Source organism: Hylobates moloch, unplaced genomic scaffold (genome assembly GCF_009828535.3).
Source record: "Hylobates moloch isolate HMO894 unplaced genomic scaffold, HMol_V3 SCAFFOLD_11, whole genome shotgun sequence".
In the NCBI taxonomy this organism is placed as follows: Eukaryota; Metazoa; Chordata; class Mammalia; order Primates; family Hylobatidae; genus Hylobates; species Hylobates moloch.
In genome coordinates, this window is record NW_026652286.1 from 26,709,999 (window position 1) to 26,735,342 (window position 25,344).

At 39.0% G+C, this 25,344-nt stretch overlaps 1 protein-coding gene across 2 annotated transcripts in view; it reads right to left on the reverse strand.

Annotated features, from left to right (window-relative positions):
- NELL1 (neural EGFL like 1) overlaps window positions 1-25,344 on the reverse strand; it is a 934,274-nt gene that overhangs the window by 615,762 nt on the left and 293,168 nt on the right. For both annotated transcript variants that reach the window (XM_032166405.2, XM_032166404.2), the window contains exons 11-12: window positions 23,849-23,948; window positions 10,289-10,417 (exon numbers count right to left, since the gene is read on the reverse strand). In XM_032166405.2, coding sequence (XP_032022296.1) covers window positions 10,289-10,417; window positions 23,849-23,948 — 229 coding nt within the window. The remainder of the gene's footprint in view (window positions 1-10,288; window positions 10,418-23,848; window positions 23,949-25,344) is intronic.

Genomic DNA, 25,344 nt, shown 5'->3' on the forward strand with positions numbered 1-25,344 from the left:
AGAGTTTGGGGACAGACACCAAGCAAGGCCATGCAAGTTCATCCTTATGACCTCAATGATGCTTTATCTCCTTCTTACCCATCATCCAGATCGATATTATCCTTAAAAAAAATGAAATATTTTCACAATCTTTTCCCATCCAATATCAACATCCTTTTTTCCTTTGGTCCAGCCATGTCAAACTTCTCACTTTGAGCTTTTGTATCTGCTGATCCCCCTACTGAGAATGGCCTTCCTGCATACCTCTTCTTGCAGAACATCTTATTCTTAAGGACTCAGTTCAAATGTCACTTCCTCTGGGCAGCCTGTGCTGACTTCCATTGGCAGAATGTATTGCTCTCACCATTGTATTCCTACAACACTATTTAAATCCTAGGATGGAACAAATCCTATTGTAATTTTCTTATCAAATACAAGGCTCTTTTCCTCCTTTTATACTGTTAAGCTCCTTGAGGATACGATCTATGGCTGAATCATCTTTGGATTCCTGGAAGCCAACACAAGACCCAGCCACAATAGATGGTCAATTAATTTTCACTTAAAGATTGAGACAAGACTCTGGGCCTGACCCTTTCCTTTATGCCTTTGGTAGGGCTGCAGTGTACAACCTTGTAGACTTTATACTGCATAATTCCAGCAGCTGCCACTCACCTAGACAACTACAAAAATGATGCCCCGTGGAGTTGTACAACACAGAAGCCCCACTTTTATAAAGCCCACAATGGCTTTACACAAACTATGGCTCAATATACAGGTTGGTAGATACATCTCTATGTTCAGAGTATGGATGGATGGATGGATGGACGGATGGACAGAGAGATAGATTAGATATTTATAGACGCCATGAAGATCTAAAGACCTGTGTTCTAGTGTTCTAGGACAAATACTGCCAATGATTAAAATAATATTTATTGTTGGTATAATAATGCATGATAATATAATTATAAATAATGTTACAGTACATAGCTATGCTGCTTTAGCCTTTGCAAAATGCTTTCACGTTCAATATCTTATTTAGCTTCCACAACCAATTGGTAAAGTAAGGCCTTTATTTTGGCCTTGTTGAAAAGTCCTGTTTAGATCATGAAAGAAACCAAAACACACAAGAATTGGGTGACTCTCCAATGTTACCCGGCTGCTAAATGATAGAGTCAGGATCCATCAAGATATTCTTGTCCCTGTTTCAATGTTTTTTGCTTTGCTTTTTACTACATCACTCCCCTGGGAGTTGTCAGGGGAAAAAAATGGAGGGAAGAAAAATGTTAGAAAGCAGAAATATTTGAGGATAGCTGACCACCAAGACAAACTCCCAGGCAGAGACAATCTGCTTAGTCCTCTAAGCAGTTCTCTCTTCCATGTTCACATTACTTTAATTTTTACTTTCTTTTGCTATGTTGCTTGGAATTTAACGGTTTGAAGACTTTCTTAATTAACAAGCATCCTCTTTAAAGAATACATTTACCTCTGGTAATGTTAGCTGGCTATCAATCATTTACAAATGTGTGTAAGCTTGTTCCATGAATTGCTTTCTTTCGAGCATAAAACTCAGAACTGTAGCACATGGGAAACTGTGAATTTTGCTTGGAAAGAAAGGAGATGGGTCACCTTGAGACATGAGGAATATTGAGGATAGAACAAATCCGAATGAGGTGATACAGTGGGTGCCACAGGGAAGCCTGGAGATAACGCAACAGGAAAGTGAAAGGGGCACGCTTAAGTAGTTAAATCCTGTCTGGTCTCCAAGTGAGCAAGCTTCAGTACCATCAACTGAAGCCAGAACTCATTTATGGGAAAAAGGAAATAAATAAAAAGTAAAAAGCTTATAATTAATGAGGAGATTTTTTTCATTAAATAACCACAAAAGCTGGCAAGATCAAAAAGCCACTCACCAAAACAGATTTTTCTTTCCTCCTGGGCACACAGCTAGATGAAATTTACCAACCTCTCTTGCAGTTGGATATAGCCACCATCTGAGTTCTGGCCAGTGAAATGTAATCAGCCCTGGCCCATAAAAACCTCCCACTGGTAACTTTCCATTCTTTTCCCCTTCCCTGGTGACCTCGGGAGGCACATACTGCCGATGCTAGAACCACAGGAGGAAAGGAGCCAGGGTCCCTGCATCACGGTTTTGAGGGGAGCCACGTGTTAAGCAGGAACATCCATTTGAAAATCTATAGAAAATCTATTTTCTATAAGCAGCTGATAAAATGATTTTTTGGAAAACCATTATCTTTTTATCAAAATGGAAGGACAGCTACCCTCTTGGCATGTAGTGAAGGAAAGGCATTCCATAGCAAATAAAGGCAGTGATGTTCATACGGAATAAAGTTAATAGGCAGCGTTTCAGCATTACATGAACTGAGTATTAGCGAAAGTGAGCAGAAGTAGCCCTTGACCTACAGACTCTGCACTTTAAAAAGCAGCCCTTGAGCAATGCTAGTAAGATGAACCTGACATAAGAAAACAGTGTCAGATACAGAAAAGCACTTTCTTCCTTCCTTCCTTCCTTTCTTTCTTTAAGCAAATATGTTTGTGTGTCTATAATGTACCATGCACTATTTTAGGTGCTAGAGATAGTAAATAAAATAAAATTGCTGCCCTCACGCAGTTTATATTCCAAAGGGTCAGATAATAAACCTTTAAACAAAAAAACACAAATAAGAAAACAACACAATTTCAGAGAATAAGTACTACAAAAAAAATACATTTAATCAAATTCAAATGGTATAGGGAGTAACTGATGATAGCAGCAGAGCTAATTTAGCCAGCATGGTTAGGAGAGATCTTTCTAAAGAAGTGACATTTGAACTACATATTGAACAAAGCCTAGAAAGCAGATTTGGAAAGATCTGAGTGAAGGGCCTCCCAGGTTGAGGAAAGAACTACTGCACAGGCCTACTGGAGGGACACAAAGAATTCCAGTGTGATGGGAAAAGAGTGAACACTGCAGAGAGTGAAACAAGATGAATTTGGAGAAGTAGGCAGGTTCCAAGTCACATAGGGCCTGACACAGGACCAGGTTTGGGTATTATTCTAAGAGGCATGGGAGCTATGAGACAAATTTCAACAGGAGAATAGCATAATCTGCTTACACCTTAAAAAGCTCACTTTAAATATGTCTGAAGATGGACTATGGTGGGCAAGAGTGGATGCTACCGGGATCACTAGCCAAAAGATAAAGGAAGCTTGGTCTAGGGTGGTAGTGGTGAAGAGAGCAAGACATAAGTGAATTTGTGATTAATTTTGGAGGTAAAGCTAACAAGACTTTCTGATGTAACACATGTTGGGGATAAAGAAAAGAGTGGAATCAGGATGATGTCTATGTCTTATGACCTGAGCAACTAAGTGGATGTACCCTTATCCAAAATTGGGAGAAAAGCACCTGGTTCTCTGTTTTCAAGACCCTGGAACTCAGGATATCTTTGTAGTACAATACTTCAGCTACATGAAGATCATGATGCTACATAGATCATGATGTTCACACATTTTATAAAATGCAAAATCTTTAAATGCAAAAAATGTAAAAAAAAAAAGTTACCTAAGTATTGGATAATTAGAAGCATAATTAAGGAAACTAGCCCATTTCCCCTATACAATCTCTTAATTAAGAATTTGCAGGGTCTCATTTCCATAGAAGTTCATTCACATGAGTATCTGCGTCTAGTAAATATCTACCCCCTGGGCTTCTATGAACTGGCCGGAAAACCTAATCAATGCCTATACCACTTCTGTCACAAAGAAATAACTAAAAATTCTGCACATATCTTGCAAATAAATTTTTGAAGCATGAAGCATGGTAAAAAATAAATAAATAAAACAAAACAAAAACAAAACAGTGCTATTTGAACTTCCATCCTGACCATTGCCCCAGTTGGTTTGACTGGGGTTCATTCCTAAGGAAAGAGCTTAGGAATTTTTCCCTTCTTTTAACCTAGGTGAAATAACCAGGATTTGAATTTGAACTTTATTTTTCTTGTGATATGCTTTCAAGAAGAAAATCGTGTATGTATCAGGGCAGGGGGGCAGCAGGGGGCAGGGAGGTGATGGTTAAGAAGATTTAAAGTGGGTGGGAGAGCAGGAATAGATGCACTTTGGCTAAGTAGCCTAGGAAATAACAAAGCCAAGGCAGAGAAAAGCCAGGCCCAGGAACAAGGCTCAGCTGTATCCGCTGCTGGGAGGAAGGTGACATGTTAGTTATCCTGAACAAAGCAAAGGCTAGGAACCTCTGTGCCTTGGAAAGGAGAGGTGGGGATTGACAGATACCTGGGTACTGGAAGATCTCTCCATTAGTGAGGCAGGTTAATGAGAAAACAGAAAAAAAAGATACCTCAAGGTATTCTTATCTCAAACACTCTGAATACCTGGAAATAAATGGGAGCAGGAGCTAAGAATCAAGGTTTTGCTGACAGCGACCAATCAGAAGAGGCTTTTGATCTCTACTATGGTTTAAATGTTTGTCCCCTCCAAAATTCATGTTGAAATTTAGTCACCACTGTATCACTATTAAGAAATGGAACTTTTAAGAGGTGATTAGGCCATGATGGCTCTGCCCTCATATAAAAAGGCAAGTTCTGGCCCCCTCTTGCCCACTTCTTGCTCTTCTGCCTTCCACCTGATGATGAATCAAAAGGGCCCTCACCAGATGCCGGTGCCTTGACTTTGGACTTCTTAGCCTCTAGCACCATGAGAAAATAAATTTCCATTCTTTGTAAATTACCCAGCCTCAGGTGTTCTGTTACAGTGGCACGAATGAACTAAAGCAATGCTTTGTTGTCCAAAGTGGAGCTTTAGGAGACTGAAGCCCACACTTGAGAAGAAACTGGGCTACGTAGATCATGATGTTCAAACATTTTATAAAATGCAAAATATTTAAATGTAAAAAAATTACCTAACTATTGGATAATTAGAAGTATAATTAAGTAAACTAGCCCATTTCCGCTACACAAACTCTTAATTAAGAATTTGCAGAATCTTGTTTCTATAGAAGTGCATTCACATTAGTCTCTGTGTCTAGTAAATATCTACCCACTTAGCTATTCTGTGGGCTGCGTTCTGTTTGAACTCTGATCTACCACTTTCCACCCTCTTACCATTCTAAGGGTCAGACCCTTCACCACCACCTCTAGTCATATGAAAGAAGTTATAAATCACCTTGCTAATCAGCTGCTCTGTTTCAGACATGTCAATTTTGTTACATGAAATTATTAAATCATACCAATTCAGGTCATTTTTTTCCAAAATATTTCCTTGAACGCAATTCCACTTGTGTTTTTCCAAGGAAGGAATGAGTTCACCTATACATTATTATGCTTGGTGCCCCACTGCTAACAATATGCACCTGGAAGAATTGATGAACCCTAGTCCTTCCATCTAAATGTATTCTCCCCTGCTACCTGCCAATTTGGTCTCTTTCTCTTTCTCAAAGTATTGGTCTCAGTGAGCACACCTGCAATTCCAGGAAAGATCCTCATAAACATTAATGATTTAAGTAAATAATAATGGTAATAATAACTGTGGTCTATTCAATATTTAGCGAATACCAGACAATTTGCTAAATTTTTGACATGCACTGTTTCATTATCATCTTAATTGGGAAATCCATTTACCATGTTGAATTTGGCATGACAAAACACTACTTTATAACTTGTGGTCTGTAAAAAATCTGTTGCTTGGCAGCAGTGCCAGAGCAAACTCCTGATGACTCAAAAATTTGTACTTTGGTAACTCTCAATGCTTGCTCTATTAAAAACTGCTTTCAGTTGTGAGCTCTGAACTTTTGGTATCCTTCTGAACCCACAAGAGTTGGATTCGTTAATTCAGGGAGACATATCAGTAGGCTTATGCTATTATGCACAAGGTAATATGACTCCCCACCCCCAAATCCTACAAATGTCAGTGGCATACAAGATTATTTCTCACTCATGCCACATATCCATCAACTGTCAGTTGTCACATGGTTCCATGTAATCTTCATTCTGGGACATCAGCTAAAGGAGAAGCTCTGACCTGGAACGTTGCCAGTTTTTGTTTCAGAGAGAAAAGAGAATGATGTGGAATTCTGCAAAAGCTCCTTGAGGTTCTACTCTGAAACTACATGTCATGTCCACTCACATTTCATTAGCCAAAACTGATGTTGGCAAAATCGGGAGGGCAACCAACATTTTGAACACTAGCACAGTATTGGAACAGTGTGGGTAGTGGAAGGAGAGGGAACAGCGTAAGTCAGACAGAAAGCTCTGGAGTAGAAATGAGTTGAGGATGATCTTTTTACTTCATTTCTCTGAGTCCTCGTGTCTGTACTCATAAGACGGAGTTAATGTGGCCAATGCTGCAACTTTCTCACAGATTTATTATAACATTCAAAAAGTGTAACATATATAAAAGGAGTCTGAAAAATTCAAAACATTCTGCAAGTAAAAGGTATTATCATTTAATGTTAATTGTAGTGCTTTCCACACCTGACAGATGGCATGATGTGTATGATATTACATTGTTCTTTATGCTTCTAAGTAACTTTTTATTACAGGAAGAAAAAGTTTATGAGACTCTATCTAGGTAGACTCCAAATTCAAGAATTAAGATCATGAGCAGGACCCCTATTGCTATACTTTCCTCAGACACTACTCCTAATGCATCAGAAACTACTTAAGACCAACCTGTTGAAAATGTCATTACAAAAGGAAAAAGCCTCAGCCGACAAGATTCCTAAAACATTAAAATCCAACTAGAGCAGTTTTCAAAATGGGGAATGTTCCTGCTGGAGTCAGAAAAGACAAAATGAAACAGCTTCCTGTGAATTGTATCATACCTGACAAAAGTCCTTATAATCTTCTATTGATTGGCCAGGAGTTCAGCTATCTTCTCTATGGCAGTTTCTACGACAATCTCTACAGAGCAGGAGCCCCTAATACACCACCTCTCTGCTTCTACCTTAGGAAGTTAAGGAAATTGAAAGCCTTTTGTGCTTCCTTTTCCACTGAGAGGCTGAATAGGCTTTTCAAGATGGCCTGGACAATGTGTGTAATATTTTGTTTTAATTTGCAAGCCAGTCTTGTTCACTGTGGCTTTTATCGTATGAGTCATTTTCATCCCATTTACTCAGAGTAAAAATAACTTGCTTCAAGCAGCTCATAAGTATTTACTTCTTTCTAGGCTGTGGAGAGACAATGAATGCAGCCTCAGAGAGTCTCTGTTCCTAGGAGGGCACTTGGCCACCTGTAAGCTTGTCTATCCAATCACTTCAAAGGGCAATTCTTAGAAGAGAACTGGGGAAATCGCCTCCATGACCATTTATCTCGTTTAATTCATCTAAATGTAATCATAAAAGAATGGTTGCTAAAACCCTATTTTGTTGAGGTAACCGGCAAAGCTCATTTGGTTTCAGGAAGACAAACCTCTCCTCCAGCTCCAGGGAATAAACACAATTAGCCCAAACCAGTGACGGCCATCTCATTCTCTTTTCTCAAACATTGGTCCAGAAGTGTGTTTGTGGTAAGGATAGAAGTGGTGTAACCTGGGTCTGAAAAATAACACAGGCGAAGTCGTCTGCATGTGGTTATGGTGTTAATAGGGGTAGAGTGGGGGAATGACTTTCTACGAAGGACTTTCTTTGAGCATAAAATGACAGAACCTCACACAGACAAGGTTTTTACGCCCTGTCCCTTCCTCTCTTCCTTGCTTAGGATGCTGCTGTGAGTGTACCATGCTTAGAGCTATGGAAGTCATCATGCAATCACAGAAACATAAGCCCAAAGATCAAAGTTCAAATGCTGAAGATGGCAGAAGGAATGAGAGCAAGGCATCTGCTCTAAATGTTGGCATTCACTCTACTGGGTTCTCTGTGCCTCCCAGGCGGATGCCCAGTATTTGACCCCTGCTTTAACCCATGAGCTCTGTTCCCACATGCTAGGAGGGGTCCAATGTTTAGCCATTTCTCCTTAGGTGCTATCCTTCTCTCCAAGAACACATCTCCTGGAGCTTGTGGAAAGTCTCCATACAACAGGGAAATGACTGAAGCCCAGTCACATTGCCATTACCCAACAGCAATAGCACCACAATGCAAACTGGCCTAAGGCCAGGCTCGTACATTGAGCTAAACAGGAGCACGTCCAAGAAAACAGTGATTCAGACCTAAAAACCACTCAACATTATAAAATAAGGCCTCACAGAGAAAGAGCAGGTTGATATTGCAGATAGCTCCTCATGGAGCCAATCTTTTGTAATAAAAAATGATATCAATGAGAAATGAATCAAAGAGTCCCAACCAGCATTAGCACCAGCAGTTTTCTCCCATATTCTGCCGGGTCTCAATAGGGAAGTGGGGCCAGGAATGGTGGCTATGCTGATTTCAACAAACAACTAAAAGGTCTGCCAGTGGTGTAATCAGGATTCACACTGTTTTTGAGGTTTCTTCGATCATTTTTATAATTGTTCGAAGTCTATCCCTGCATATAGGAAAAGGTAAGAAGGTAAATATTTTAGACCATTATGTGGCTTACAGGATTTTTCCATGGTAAATAGTGGGAATATTCAAATTTTTAATTTTTAAAATTACTTAAATTTTCTGATAGAAAATAGCATAAGGGAAGATCTAACATAAATATTAATATGAAGTATTGAAATTGATACTCCCATCACCCCAAATTAACAAATAACTAAGATGTATTAAAGGGCAGATGAAAAGGTTCATAAGCAAAGGGGCAGTTTCATTCTCCCAACTGGCATGTCTCCTTAAAACTTCAAATCCATAAAACCAGCCAAAAAAACAGTGAAAAATAAGAAGACAAAATTATTATATATTATTAGAATATATTGTTAATAAAAATTATAGTAGTAACAAAGAAAGTCTTCCAGAAGAAATGAAAAAAACAGAGGGTTCCTACAAGGTACTGGTCTCTAGTAGTAATAAGATATATTACTAGACAAATATATCTTAACCTCTTGACAACTAGAGGTCTTTAGTCAAAGCCAAAAAATTAAGCAGGGATTAACAATATATAGTCATTCCTGGGTATATGCAGGGAATTGGTTCTAGGCCCCTGTGTATACCCAAATCTATACACACTCAATCCCAAAGTAGGCTCTGCAGAATCCACTCTATAGGAAAAGTTGGCCCTCCCATATAGGCAGGTTTTGTATACCATGAATTCTGTATTTTTGACTTGTGTCTGGTTGAAAAAAAATCCATGTATAAGTCAGCATGCAAAGTTTAAACCCGTGTTGTTCGAGGGTCAACTATGAGACAGAGAATAGAAAGAATTTACCATTACTATCATCAGTTAATACTGTCTTTACCTTTAGAATACCTGACCTATTTGAGAGCCAGACCACTTAGAGGAAAGTGACCAGGATTTTGCAGCACTCATTGAAGACAACTACCCAAATCATCATGGTGCAATATTTTATTAATGAAGACAGCAGGAATAATTGGAATCAGAACAAACAGAAAAATAGCCCAGCCATCACTTTGCTTATTAAAGCTTTTGCAAACTGATGGAAGGGAGCCATGAGCATGTTGGAAATGGATGGGCTCAGATATTATGGTAATATACATACAGACTAGGTCAAACTAACTCCCACTCCTCTGGCATGTTAAGGTAATAGAGATGTGCAATACTCACCACTAGTAGGTTGCAGTACTGAACCTGAAAAAATGGTGCTCTCTTAAGACGGAGGAGTTGTTTTCTCTAGAGCAGAAATGTGGGTCATTGATGTCTGAGGCCACCATCCCACTGTAATGGCATCAGTCCATGTGCCAAAGTTATGAGTCCCTCCATTACTGTGACTTTTAGTAGAGATTGGGAATTGACATGAATCAGTCACTAAGAAACCCACTAAAAAGAATAAAAACCTGATCTTGTCAGGTCAAGGAGATAGCAGCCTAGTATGAGTTAATGTCAAAGTATCATTTGAAAACAGAATGCACCATGTACATTTAATTAAATATGAAGATGGCAATCTCATCAAATAAGAAAACAGAATATGATGTGTCTATGGTTGATCTAGTGATTGTTTTGTGCACAGCAGCAGAACATGAGATTTGATATGTCCCTGTTGCCTTTGTTTCTTTGCCGTGCTTCATAACGACCTTCAAAGGTCTTGCTTTCTCATGCTACCGAGCAGCATGGATAAACCAGGAGAACAGAGAACTCTCAGCAACTGATATGATTTCTTATGGGATTGCATAGGACCACAGCCAAGCGATAGTTTTCACTCTTTAACCACATCTACCAGGCACACACTTCTCAGTCAACCTCTCACAAGTGACTTCATTAAATAGCTTACTTACCTTCACAGTAGGCAGAGTCTCCCTGGACAGAGATGTAACCATTCTTGCACTCACAAGTAGCTTTTGTATTCCAGTTTTTGCACTCTGAGTTTTCACCACATTTAGGTCCTTCTGCACAAAAGTTATGACCTAGAAAAAACAAATAAAATTGTACGTCAGAAAAGGAGGAAATAAAGTAACTCCCCAAAATAAAGTATATAACATTTTTTATTATATGTCACTATGCAGGAAAATACACTTTGGCAGTATGCAAAGATAAACTGGATAGGAAAGTGGCAGAATAGATATAGGAAACTTTGGGCTGTCCCAGGCGTAAGAGGCTTTCCCCCATCCAAACTCAAATTGGCTGAGGCTGTTCCTACCTGAATACTTTTATCCATGCTGATCCTGTATCCTCTTCTCACTACATTCTTACATGACTACTCTTTTTATAATTGTTTTCTTGTAAAATTTATAATACAAAGAGTACACAAAATATGAATATATAAAATAAAATGAGTACAACCAGATTATCAAAACTCCTTAATTGTACCTCCCCAATGAATCTCCCTCCCAGCCACTAGAGATAACTATCCTCAATTTTGAGTTAATCACTCCCTTGCAGCTTTTTATAGCTTTACTGCATATTTGTGTTTATGCCTAAACAATATACCATTTAGCTTTGCCCATTTTAAATTTCATATGAGGGAAATCATACTGTACATATCTTCTATGGTATGCTTTTTTAAAAATATTTTATATCCATAGGTTTTTGGGGAACAGGTGGTGTCTTATTACATAAGTTCTTTAGTGGTGATTTGTGAGATTTTAGTGCACACATCACCCAAGTAGTATACTCTGCATCCAATTTGTAGTCTTTTAGCTCTCAACCCCATGCCCCTTTCCCCCTAAATTCCTAAAGTCCATTATGTCATTCTTATGCCTTTGCATCCTCATAGCCTAACTCCCACTTATGAATGTGAACATATGATGGTTGGTTTTCTATTCCTGGGTTACTTCACTTAGAATAATAGTCTCCAATCTCATCCAGGTTGCTGTGAGTGCCATTAACTCATTCCTTTTTATTGCTGAGTAGTATTTCATCATCTATATCACAGTTTCTTTATCCACTCACTCATTGATGGGCATTTGGGTTGGTTCCACATTTTTGCAATTGTGAATTGTGCTGCTATCAACATGCATGCGCAAGTGTCTTTTTCGTATAATGAGTTCTTTTCCTCTGGATAGATACCCGGTAGTGGGAATGCTGGATCAAATTCTACTTTTAGTTCTACTTTTACTTCTTTCAGGAATCTCCACACTGTTTTCCATGGTGGTTGTGCTAGTTTACATTCCCACCAGCAGTGTAGAAGTGCTCCCTGTTCACTACATCCACGCCAACATCCATTTTATTTTTAGTATACTATGGTGTGCTTTTCTCTATTCATCCATGTGAATGCCTTTAGCTATGGTTCATTCATTCAACCAAGGATTTAGAATATTATATAAACTTAGTTGACAAAGTAGGAGGATCAGCACCAATTCTGAAAGACATTCCAGTGAGTAAAATGCCATCAGACTGTGCTTTTAAACACACTGGGAAACAAAAATAATTTGCGTGACTCACTTATTGCAATATTCGCTTAATGGCCATAGTCTGGAACTGAACCCACGATGTCTCCAGAGTGTGCCTATACCATGGATGGACATTTGAGCTATTTGCAGGTTTTCACTGACAAACAAAGCTGCTAAAAAACATTCTTAAACATGCTTCCTGGGGCATATTCTTTAGCCACATGTTCAAAATTCTCTTTGCTTAACATTCTTGTTCCCTGCTACTTCTTCCAAGAAATTTTTCTTCCTAATATAGCCTTTAGAAGTTCCTTCAGTATCTTTTGATAGTGACTGTGCTCAATTTCAATTTGTCTAAATGTGTCTTTAGACTATCTGCATACTTAAAAAATAGTTTTACTGGGCATACAGTTATTTTATCTCAATATTTTGAAAATGTCATTCCATGTTTTCTGGCTTCTATTATTGCTGCTGAGTCACTTATTAATCTAATAGTCATTCCTTTATATGTGGAACCCCTTTCTCTGTGGATGCTTTTAAGATCTTTTTTATTTGTGTGTTAGGTTGGGTTTGGTTGTTATTTTGAGACAGAGTCTCACTCTGTCGCCCAGGATGGAGTGCAGTGGCACAACCATTGCTCTTTGCAGCCTTGGCCTCATGGGCTAAAGTGATCCTCCCACCTCAGCAGCTGAGTAGCTGGGATTACAGGTGTGTGCCACAAGGCCCAGCTAATTTTCTTTCTTTTTTTCTTTTTCTTTTTTTTTTTTTGGAGAGATGAAGTCTCACTATGTTGCCCAAGCTTGTCTCAAACTCCTAAGTTCAAGCGATTTCCCCACCACCTCGGCCTCCCAAAGTCCTGGGATTACAGGCATGAGCCACCACACCCAACCTGGTTGGGGTTTGTTTGTTTTGTATTTTTCAGTTTTAATCTAAGATGTGTAGGTATAAATGTATTTGTATTTAGGATTTGGGGGGATTCTTGAATGTGAAAGATGATGAAATCTTTCATCATTTTGGAAAATTCTTAGATATTCTCTCTTCAAACATTTCATTTCCACATTTTTCTCTATTTTGTCTTTGTGGAATTCCAATTAGATAAATGTTCTTTCTTCTCAACACTCATCTGTGTTATTTAGACTTGCTTTCATATCTTCTGTTTATTTTCCTTTATGGTGAATTCTGTATCATTTCAAGATGTATCTTTCAGTTTATTAATTCTGTCTTGAGCTGTGTTATATTCTCTTTCGGTCACCCACATCATTTTTAATTTCACTTACTGTATTTTTATTTTTAGAATCCTATTTGATTCTTTTTCAATCTGCTTAATCAAATTTGATAGTCTCTTATTCTTTCATTTTTAAATTTCCTTTTTAAAAAATTTCTTTAAACATGTTACATATAAATATTTTATATTGATAATTCTAATATTTTCAGGCTTTGCACATCTAATTTGCCATTTGTTGTTTATGCTGAGTAGCATGCATGATAGCTTATTCTCTTGTGTTTTGAGTTATTCTTTTATCTGTAAGCTCATATTTTTCAGAATTTAATGTGTGAGATTTGAGGTTTTGGTTTTTAAACTGCATTTCTTCAGAGAGGATTTGTGTTTCCTTCTGTCAGCGGTCTGAGGGAATTATCAACCCAAGATGACTTTCAACTACATTTTTGTCTTAGTGCTTGAAGGTTGAGCCACACAGGTGGAATAAAGTCTAGCCCTAAGCTTTTAGGAATGCAACATTTCCTCCTCTAGACCTCCATCTAGAGTCAAGACCGACAGGCAAGTCTCCTTGGGCAGAGTGGATTTTTCCTAGTTCACCCATGGAGGGATTCACCCTTTAAGGTTCTTGATTTATGTTTCTCATACTAGCCCCAGGCTGTCTCCTGTCTGCTTACACAATGTCCATTAGAAGCCATATTTTAAACCACCAGAGACTAGAGATTGCACTCAGGGCAAATGCCAACTCCACTGTACTTGCTTATTTCAATGGAATCACCCTCTTTCTATATTCTGGTCTCCAGTTGTTTTTTTATCACCCCACTTACTGCCATCTCCACCAAATGTTCCAGAAAGTTGTTTCTATATTATGCAGCATTTTTGGTGAACTAGAAGGAATAGTAACATCTACCATAAAATTTGCGAAGTTCAAATATGATAAAGTATATAAAGACGCTTTATCATCTTTAAATCAGTAATTTTAGTAAAGAATAATTATGCTATATCACATACTGTGATCTCATAGAAAACAATGGATCTAGAAGTCAGGAGATCTAATTTATAATTTAGGGTCTGCAGCTAACAAACAGTATAAATCACTTTGTTTTCTAGGTATGTATATGGGGAACGGATGAAATTAGTAATTTTTTTTTTTTTTTTTTTGAGACAGAGTCTCGCTCTGTTGCCCAGGTTGGAGTGCAGTGGCTAGATCTCAACTCACTGCAAGCTCCGCCTCCTGGGTTCACGCCATTCTCCTGCCTCAGCCTCCCAAGTAGCCGGGACTACAGGTACCTGCCACGACACCCGGCTAACTTTTTGTATTTTTAGTAAAGACGGGGTTTCACCATGTTAGCCAGGATGGTCTCAATCTCCTGACCTCATGATCCACCCGCCTCATCTCCCAAAGTGCTGGGATTACAGGTGTGAGCCACCGCGCCTGGCCTGAAATTAGTAATTTTTAAACTGTGTTCATCAGGGCCCTAGGCACAGATGAGTTGTTATACAGGGTTCAAGTCCTCTGCCTCTGATTCAAATAGAATAGTTATGCCTTTATATTTTTGACATATTGATCATGGTTGTTTTGTTTTGAGACAAAGTCTCACTCTGTCATCCAAGCTGGAGTGCAGTGGCGTGATCTCAGCTCACTGCAAATCCCATCTCCCGGGTTCAAGCAATTCTCCTGCCTCAGCCTCCCAAGTAGCTGGGACTACAGGCGTGTACCACCATGCCCGGCTAACTTTTGTATTTTTAGTAGAGACGGGGTTTCACTATGTTGGCCAGGCTGGTCTCTAACTCCTGACCTCATGATCCACCCGCCTGGGCCTCCCAAAGTGCTGGGATTATAAGAATGAGTCACTGTGCCTGGCCCATATTGATCATGTTAATTACAGTTTCTGGCTTAAAAATATGGAAATCACTCCACTAGATAAAGTCAAGTTAATTCCTTTCAGTGATAACATTCTAGAACTATTTTTCTTTGAAATAAAATTTAAAACCAACAATATTTGGAGAATTCTTATTCTGAAAGATAATAATATTGTTATTAAGTAACAATGATAAATTTCATGCACCTATAATATGCCTGGCATGCTAGATATTTTAAATGGGAATAATAATATATACCTTTTAATATGTTGTTGAGAAAGTTAAATGGGCTAATCCATGTAAGGCACTTGAAACAGTTCCTCAGACCTATTAAAGAGGTCAATCAATGGTGGCCACTAATAATGATGATGATATTTTCAGCAATGATGACTAAAGTTCAAAATAACTTAATGCTGTTATCCTCAACTTCAAGACAAAAAGTACAAATTCACAAACCTCTAGGTAGTAAGTGGAGATGCCAGGGTTCTAAATTAGGTCTGGCTAACTCCAAAGCCCATGTGCTTCTCCCTATGTCACATATCCTCTCAGATAGCAAAACCTGGTAATGAAAAGTGAAAGAGGTAGCCACTCCTTGGGACATTAGAGAGTAGATGCATCATAACTAGATGAGTTAAATCCAACCTCACTACTTATGACCTATTAACTGGTGATTGCCTCAGTCAAAAATCAGAGCAAGAGTCTAACTGGCTGGAAATCTGAAACCTCTGACAGTTGACAACCCTTCTATAAGGGCTTGAGAGGCTTACAATAATCATTAAAACTAGCAGTGCCTGACGTTTTTCCTACCAAAGGGGTGATTTTAGGCATCACGTGTCTCTCTTCCAACGGAAGAGCCTGGACTTCACTTCCCATGTCTGAATTGATCAATAATTAGATTAAATGGTCACATTTTCCTTCATTAGGAAGCCTGACTCGATGGCACATGTGCATCCTTTATCACATGTATTCCTTGTCTGTGTTTCTTTTCTCTTTCTTTCCAGGAGACTTTAACTGTCCTTTTCTTTCCACATGCATCTGACAGCCTAGAACAAAGCCCTTCAAACAGTGTTGATTTTCCAGTGCATATGTTTCTATTAAGCATGTACCATGTCAAATCACGATGCCAGGAGTTCAGTAAATTGTATTTCAAGGACAGTGAAGGGCCAGTGAAACAAACTGACCTTCATGTCAAATCCACTTTGATTATGCCTAACCATTCTTCTCAAAAATGTGTTTTTTAAATTAATGGAGGCCTTTATTCAAGCAATATTCATTCCGTGCCCACTTACCTTTCTGCACAAGTGAGTGAATAATCATTCACTCAATATTTATGGGGCCTCTACTCTGTGAGCTGCAGCACCACATAATTATCTGGAGACACTTCAAAGATGTTTAAGATAGTCTCTGCCCACAGGGAAATTACAATCCCTAAGGGGCAATAAACCACCTATCGCCTCAATCAAGGCAATCTTTGTTAAGTCAGATGTGAGCAGGAAAAAATGTTATAGTGTTTCAAAGAAGGATAAATCATTTCAAGATAACAAAAAAACTATAATAGGTAGAAACTTGAGAGGAGCAGGACACAGATCCTAGTGGGAGAAATGGAATGCCAATCAAAGAAGAAGAAGAAAGAAGAAGGAGTAAGTTTGGAGAACCCCAAATAATCTGCTACAGATGTAATAACAGCAATAATTAACATTTATTGAACACATACTATGAGCTAGGCACTTGGCTAAGTGTTTTACATGCATTATCCCATTTAATCTTATAACAATTATATGAAGCTGAATTATTATCCCCATTTTACAGATGTGGCAACTGAAGTTACAGGAAGGTAGTGAACTTGTGGAAGGTACACAGAGCCATAGTCTGACTGAGGCTGGAGTTCTTAATCACTGTCCTCTTTCACTGTCCTCCTAAGAACAACAAATTTTAAGCACCTAGCACATGTGCAGGCATTATACCAGACAATAGGAATATAGCAAAAAATACCATAAACATGTCCTCATTCATCCTACATTCTAGCAGGGGTGACTGTCTTTGAGCATTGGGTTACAAGGGGATATCATGACGGAGAGTGGCAAGGTGCTCTAGGAATGTATGCAGAGAAGAAACCTAACACAATGTTTTAAAGAAGAGATTTGAGGCCGGGCGCGGTGGCTCATGCTTGTAATCCTAGCACTTTGGGAGGCCAAGGCGGGCGGATCACGAGGTCAGGAGATCGAGACCACGGTGAAACCCCGTCTCTACTAAAAATACAAAAAATTAGCCGGGCATGGTGGCGGGCGCCTGTAGTCCCAGCTACTCGGAGAGGCTGAGGCAGGAGAATGGCGTGAACCCAGGAGGTGGAGCTTGCAGTGAGCTGAGATCGCACCACTGCACTCCAGCCTGGGTGACAGAGCGAGACCCCGTCTCAAAAAAAAAAAAAAGGAAGACATTTGAAAGATGAGTGAGGTTAGCTGGACAAAGAATAAGAGTTCCAAATGCTTAGAGCAACATGAGCTCATGATATGTACAAAGAAATTAATGAAAGAAAATGTAAATGTTGGGGTCACACTTTCTCCTCTGGTTGGAAGCAGCCTAACATTTGGATGCCATGGTGGTCTTGTATCGAATTCTGTTGCCATGAATGACCAGTAACACTAGTAAAATGATTTACTTTCATTAAATTCATTAGCCTAATCTGTATATAATAAGCTCTGCCTATTACACTGAGGCCCCCCACACTGCCACTCTCCAAATCCCACTCTATGTTGTTTATAATTATCGAGGAATCATCACTGATTCTGCTTAATCTCTTGGTATTGCAGCCAATGATAGACATACATCGTTATGATTCACTCCTGTAACTTCTTCCACAACAAGGAATAAATGGGTCACTAATAGTTCCTCAATATCCTGCCCCTAAAGTATACCCCAGCAGGTCAGGCAGGTTACCTTTGAAATTATATACCTGGACAATTTAAAAGTGCACTCCAGAGTCCTCTATTCTAAAATCTTAGAATGTCAATACCTCTCACATTCACTACTGCTTACCCAACCTTGAAATTCATATAAGGAGCAATGGTATAGTGAGGGCAGCATATTCCATGTGCCTCAGATGTACAGTCAGGTCCACCCATGGACTGGTTAAGAAGGATATGGCCAAAAGGTCTTTTATGAGAACTGGATGCCTTTATGTACTCCACAACCAATACACATAACGCAGGAGAAGCCTGGGCCCTTGAAAGGGAGAGCATTCCTTAAGCTTTTGTGGACAGAAGGTAGGGCCATCAGGACAGGCCTAATAGAGACTCAACTCCCAACTCTCACAGGTTCTAGCTTAGAAAGCAATTGGTTTCTTCTACAGTAGTCAACATTTAAGGGTCTTCCCTTAAGGTCTGAGGCAGCCTAGCCTTAGTGTCATGTTTCCTCTCTGGGAAAATGTGCTTCCTTCTGGAAGCTTCATAGACCTCGATCCACGGTAGCACTTTTAGGGCCATGAATTCATGTACTCACTAAGACTGTCCTCTGTTCCCAGCCCCAACAGTTGAGCATACAGCCCTGTCTTTCCAGTCCACTTTAGCCCACAGTGGCTGGGATTTTGATTAGATCTCATCTATCAATATGCAGAAGAACTGGTCCATCTGTGAACTGCCAGTTCCTCTATTTAGGCACTAGTTTACACTCTCATTAAGTGCCTTTTTCTCAAGTCTCTTTTCTTCTCAAATTCCCTGAAATCCTTTCTCTAAAACCATTTCAATTATAAATTCACCCAAAACAATGAGGAAGACTGGGTGGGGGGGAAAATCATTTGATGCCAAGACTCTCAGGGACAGTTTAATTGAAGGGCATAAAATCTTAAACAGTACAAATAATCTCAACTAATTTCCGTCCAGGCCTGATGACAAGGCAAGTGAGCCTGAATTAAAATTACAGATAAACGCATTTGGAACAGATGTCGGAAAGAAGTTTTTCCCAACACTAGAAGTCATAAACATGCAGCAAAATCCTCCAACGTCATTGGCGACATTGAAGATACAATTAGAGATGATTATGAGGGGAATAAAACCCTGAGGAGTATGTTAAGAATTTCAGGATGGGTCAAATGATGGGTCTGTTTTCCCAGAGTGGTCCTGAGAATGCATGGTCAATATTGTTGACTTTTTTTTTTCATCCTTTAACTGAGAGCACCAGAAATTCATGAGCAATCTTTTTCTGCTGGGTCTATATGGATGCTTTTATTACTTCTTCCCAGGCAGGAGCCCACATGTTATTCCAGTGCACACTCCCCTTCTCCACCTAATGGCCTCACACTTCAAGTGGGCAGGCTCCTGCTACGGCCATTACCTCAAGGTAAAGAGGAGGGTAAACGAATCTCATGTTGCCAGCACAAACTGTCCTGAGGTATCAGAGAAAAGATGCAGTGGTGATTAAGGCTGTTCTGGGTGGTGCTGTTGTGTGACTGAGACCGTGAGCCCCCCGAACTACAAAGTGGCCTCTCCCTGCCAGTATCTATCACCTTGATTCCCTTTGCATGTTTCTTCCCTAGCAATTCTATAGTTCTTCTCCTATGGGTGTCCCAGCTGCTCCAACAGCCCTGTGGATTAAACCGCCTGTTTACTTGGTTATGTTCATTTTTCCCTAAAGGACAAGGGAATTAGTTACAACATTTGACATGACACAAAATTTGAAGAGACAAGGTATCTGAGCCCCTAGCTTGGAGACCAGTTTGTTGATACAGTGAACACCATAAGTCAGTCAGAACCTGTTCTTATTAACTTTAAAGTCTTAGGTTTAATTCAAACAAAGAAAAAATCAAATGTAAAGATGTAGCCTGTATCTTTCATCTTGATTAGTCAATAAAGGGTGGGGAGGGGGACAGTAACCATATAAGAAAATTGGGTAAGACTCAGTTAAAAAAAAAATTAACTTCATAATCAAGCTAGCAAGCTATGGCTTGAGGAAATAAGTTATAACTCAGAAAAATGGGTTTTAACCTTATTTCATATGTAAAATATATAAAGCCTATCAGCTAGTGCTGAAAATAATGTCATTCATTCATTAACATGACAATGACAGAAACATTCTATGTGGTTGGAACATATCTTCACCCCTACCTTGTCTCCTGTATTTAAATAACCAATTCATAAAATATGATCATTAAAATAAATGTTATTTTTAAAAAGACTGGAGAGCCCTATGGATATTACATAATTAAGCAATTGAGATCAGAAGCAAAATCCACTCTCTGGAAGTTTTCTCAAAGTCCCAGTCTAGGTCTCCCCAGGTAAGGTGGCTCATCAGAGTCCTAAAGAAAATAAACCTTGGAAAACTTCAAATTCTCCAGGCAGACATGAGAAAGGTTTTGACTTAGACTTCTGAGGAATGATACTGTCATAGGGTAATTTCTCTCAGACTAATGACCGGATGGTCACAGTAAGAGACAGATGATAAATATGCTAATCGAAAGGCCTTCAGTGCAGGTATTGAAAGGCCACAGCCGCTTTGGTTTTTGTAATCAATAACATCAGGGTGGCAGAAGCAGTACAGCTATAGCATACCACAGTGCTCATTCCCTCAAATACGCATTTCAGCTCATCTCAGTCCCACCTCTCTGCTTCCTTGCTGCCAGCCAGTCTGTGGACAATCAGTCCACAAAGCAAACGATGCTGCCTTTCCATATGCAGGATACAAATTACTTTACATAGAAATTGAGTGTTTCTCACCTTTTCATTACTTTCTGTTTCAGAGAAGGGGAGAAGGGGAGGAGGCAAGAAGAACTGAATAATTTGCTTTAGAAGTCCACTGGGCTTTCCAGGTCTTGTCAGAATAGTAACTGTCCAACCCCCTTCTCCTCTTGTGAGTCCGCTCAGAAATGCAGAGGAAAAGGCAAAAATCAAACAGAAGATAAAGAGGAAAAGTATTTCTCACAAAATTGTGAGAAACAAATATGTTACTTTTAAAGATGGAATTAAGAGACATGGAGCAAAATTCATGGGGGGCTTAGTTCAAGATGACAGACTTTTGAACTCATCTGTATTGCTCTTCATTAATTGTCATTTAAATTGTAGGGTTTCATGAAAAAGAGACATCTCACTATCCAGATAAATATGCCTTTCATTTCCTGATTGCCTGATGGGAAGAGCAGGCCCTAGCATGTGGACAAGTGGGCTGGATGTTCTGGGATTCTCTCTGCTATGGGTTAGCAAGAAGGAAGAAGGTCATGATAGTAGCTGTTTCTGAAAAGGGCCTCAGTCAACAAGGCTGCCTCCTTTATTTCAGGGTCTGATTCTGAGATGGGAGTAGTATAGAAGAAATCCAAATGGTTAATTCACCTACCTCCCGGGAAAAGACCCTCCCACCACCTCTTTTCTGAAGACATGCTCTAGTTCCTGACCAAATGTAGAGCAGTCAAAGAGCATAAAATAACTCTCACACACACATACCTCCGAAGAAAAACAATTAGCTTCCAAGTAAAAGAGCTGGCTGTTTCCTGGCTGAGAAGGAACTGGGTATGAAAAAAGAAAGCCCTTGATTTCATAGATGGGCCCTACCTAAGATCAAATCTATGAAGTCTTCCTCCTGCCTCCCACTCTTCCCTCAAAGCTGAGTCAGGTTTGGTAAATGCCATTGCTTGCTAGCAACAGGAACCTTGTATGTCTGCTTCTTGTCAATGAAATGTCACATCTCTCAGCATCTTCATTGGTAATGGACACATTCCAGACAAGTGCTAACAGAAGCAGTGGCACTTGTTCTATTGCAAATTGGGTCAGGGCAATGAAATCCCTTCTGATTTTCTGTGGCCTAATCAATGATTCTGCTCCAATGAAACCATAAACCAGAAAGGATTTATATAAACTGAGTCTCACTTGGCACCGCAACAAATAGCAAGTGATGGATTTTGCATTGAATTATAAGACCTACCTAACCATTCTATCTAACCAATAAATGCATCACTCTGAAAATTCCACTCAATCTTTAGGTATTTCTAAAGCATACAGCTGCAGATAATCTTATAGCCATGAAAGCAGATAAATCAAGGAAGATATTCTGATGTCATAGTTAGCCAATCACTAATTCTAGTGGCCATTTCTGGCTATCAACATACTAAATTTTCCTAAGAATTTTATCAAAGCCCAGAGCTCTCATGACCAAACACAGAAAGCCTAAGCTGAAAACATGCAATGGTGAAACATACATTTTCATATACCAGAAGGTACTAAGGGAGGGGTCAACAATTACAGGCTGCCACCTGTTTTTGTAAATAAAGTTTCATTGGAATATGGTCACACCCATTTATATACCTATGATCTGTGTCGCTTTCTTGCTTACTTTCTTCTGTTAGTTGTAACAGAAACCTCTTGTCAACAAAGCCAAAAATATTTATTTTGTAACTCTTTATAAAGAATTTTTGCCACCCCTCTGCTACAGAAAAGATAGGAGAAAAAAGCAAAATATGAGGTTACCTGAGCTAAACTGCTATGCTGCCGGGACCTCCTTAACTTTGGAAGCTTCAAAGCTCAGATTAAAAGGATATCACTTACTGGGTATTTGAGAATCTGAAGTATTTACGGTAGGTATAGTTTTAAAATAATACCTATTAGTTTAACTGCTTTTTTTTTTTTTAAGATTTTGAACAAATCCTAGGTTCTCCTAATTCATCTAATTCTGCTTGGGTGAGAAGCTGCAGAGAGGAAGTGATACTTGAGCTGGGTTTTAAGACATAAGAATCAATTTAAGAGGCCGTGAAGGGAAAGGAGGAGGGAACATGAAGAGAATTTGGTTAATGGGTACAAAAACACAGTTAGATAAAAGGAATTTATTGGATAGTACAGTAAGGTAATTATACTTAACAATAAACTATTGTCATTTTCAAAATAGAAGAATTGTAATGCTCCCAACACAAAGATCAATTTTGAGGTGATGGATATCTCAATTACCCTGATTTGATTATTATACATTGTATACATGTATCAAAAGGTCACATGTACACCCAAAATATGCACAACTATTACATAACAATTGAAAAATAAAAATAGGCTGGGCATGGTGGCTCATGCCTGTACTCCCAACACCTTGGGAGGCCAAGACAGGAGAATTGCTTGAGGCCAGGAGTTCAAGGCCAGCCTGGGCAACATAGCAAGACCCAGTATCTAAAAATAAAAATAAAAATAAAAATTAGTTGGGTGTGATGGTGTATGCCTGTAGTCCCAGCTACTTGGGAGGTTTAGGCAGGAGGATTGCTTGGGCCCAGGAGTTCAAGGTTACAGTGAGCTATGATCATACCACTGCACTCCAGCCTGAGTGACAGAGCAAGACTCTAACTCTAAACTAATAACAATAATAAAAAAAATTTAAACAAGGAATAAATTTAGGGATGAAGGAAATTCCAGAAAGATGAAGCAAAACCATTTCTGCCCAATAACTAATTAGCAACCAAGTGTTATTTATCCGATGTATTTTTCCTTGCAGGGAGTGAAAATGTTGCATAACAATCTAACCTATGAGTAAGGATTCACCATACGTCATTCTCTACCAGAGTATGGGAACTGGCCCAACAGATGGAGCTGAAAAGAATGCTTCCTAATCTCACTCATGAGAAAAATGTAATAATGATGATAATGGTTATTATAAGAACTATCATTAGCATTATTATAGGAACTATCATTTATGGAACATTTGTCACATACTAGGCATGATGGTAAGTGCTTACGCATTATCCCATTCAATCTTCACAGCAGTCTTACAAAGTAGATACTATTATTATCCTCATTTTACAAATGAGGAGACTATGACTGAGAGGTAAATAGGATATGCAACTTTTTAAGGAGCAGTACACAGAATTTTGGACCCATGTTATTACCATCATACTATTCATTAAACTCTCATGCCCCCCAAGGCCAGCCCCAGCCTCACCCCAAGCATGGCCCACCACCAAGCCCACTTACCTCTACAGACACGGCAGCACTGATTCTCAGGAAGAATGTGATCCTTTTCTGAGCAGTTCAAAGGAGGACACGTTTCTGCAATTTTTACTAAAACGCCACCCTGGAAGCCAAATATTAAGGAAAGAAAAAGATGTTTACATTTTTAGTCAATGGAACAAACTTATAATGTTCTTTGTTAATGGCCTGCAGTGATAACAACATACAACAATTAATACTCCCAAGGATTCCACTAAAAATGATAATGCCACAAATTAAATTAATGAGACCCCTGGAATATAAGGTAAATTTCCCTTTCTATATCCTAAAAGCCTCAAATTCAACAGTTTTGAAGTATCTTCTATGGAGCAGAAGGATTCTAACAACAATGCACTGATACAAGTTTAACAATCAACTCTTGGTCAGGTGGGGTCTAATTTATAACATTTCCTAATTTCTATGATGCAAATACTCCAGTGATGGCTGATTTTGAGCTACTAACGTGATATCACTGAAAGCAATGTTGGGAAGTTATGTATAATTGAGCTTACGTGAGCTCTGGCATGCCCCTGGATAACAGGCATTGTGAACCCAATGATAGAGAGCATATCTTCCTTGCTCTTAATGAGTTCTCAGTTTGGATGGAGAGGGGAATAAAGCCTCATAAACTAGAAACCATAAAACATACAGCACAGTAAGTCTAAAAATGTGCTCTAATAAAAGTATTATAATGTGTCATAGAATAATAATTAGTTCTGCTCAAGTGGGGAGAAATTATGAAGATGCCACATTTGAGGGAACTTGATTAGTGGAATAAAGGAAGAAAGGACTTTCCTGGCAAAGAGCAGAAAAGAGCCAAGAAATGTAGGCAGGAATGAACTGAAAGAGGATCAGTTAGCTGAGCATTAGATTTTCCCTAGATATAAAATCACTTACAATAACGTGTGTAATATTCAGAAGGTGAATCTTTATGACCGTACTTCATCCAAGGTCTTTTTGGTTGACATTACTTGCATCTGTATTTAGTTTGATGCCAATTTGTAAAAATTATTCCGTTAATTACTATTTTTTAAAAAAATGCTGAGAGTTCCTTATTTTATCTAAAACATTTACTTTTTCTCTCCGATTTTTAAGGGGATGCTTAAATCAACCAAGAAGCAAGCTCAAGAAGAGGCCTCTCATTTAAGGCCAAAAGATAGTTCCCAACACAAGTGGAAGAATAGGATGAAGGTATATAGTCAGGAAGGGTGCAGGAGAGACTGAGTTTTCCATCTTCATGAGACCATCATCCCAGTGGTTCCACATTTCTCTGGTTTGGCAAGAACTCCCACTATATCAGGAATACTCATTCTTAAATTGGAACAGTAACACAATTGTATACGTCAAATATAAATTTCCAACTGCTCATCTTTTGGATTACATGCACCATGGCTTCCTCTCCTTTCTCAGAATTTCTAGTCCAGACAGGCCAGCCTCTGGCATTCTTAGTCTTGTCTTGTCTTCTCCTTTTATCTTTATTC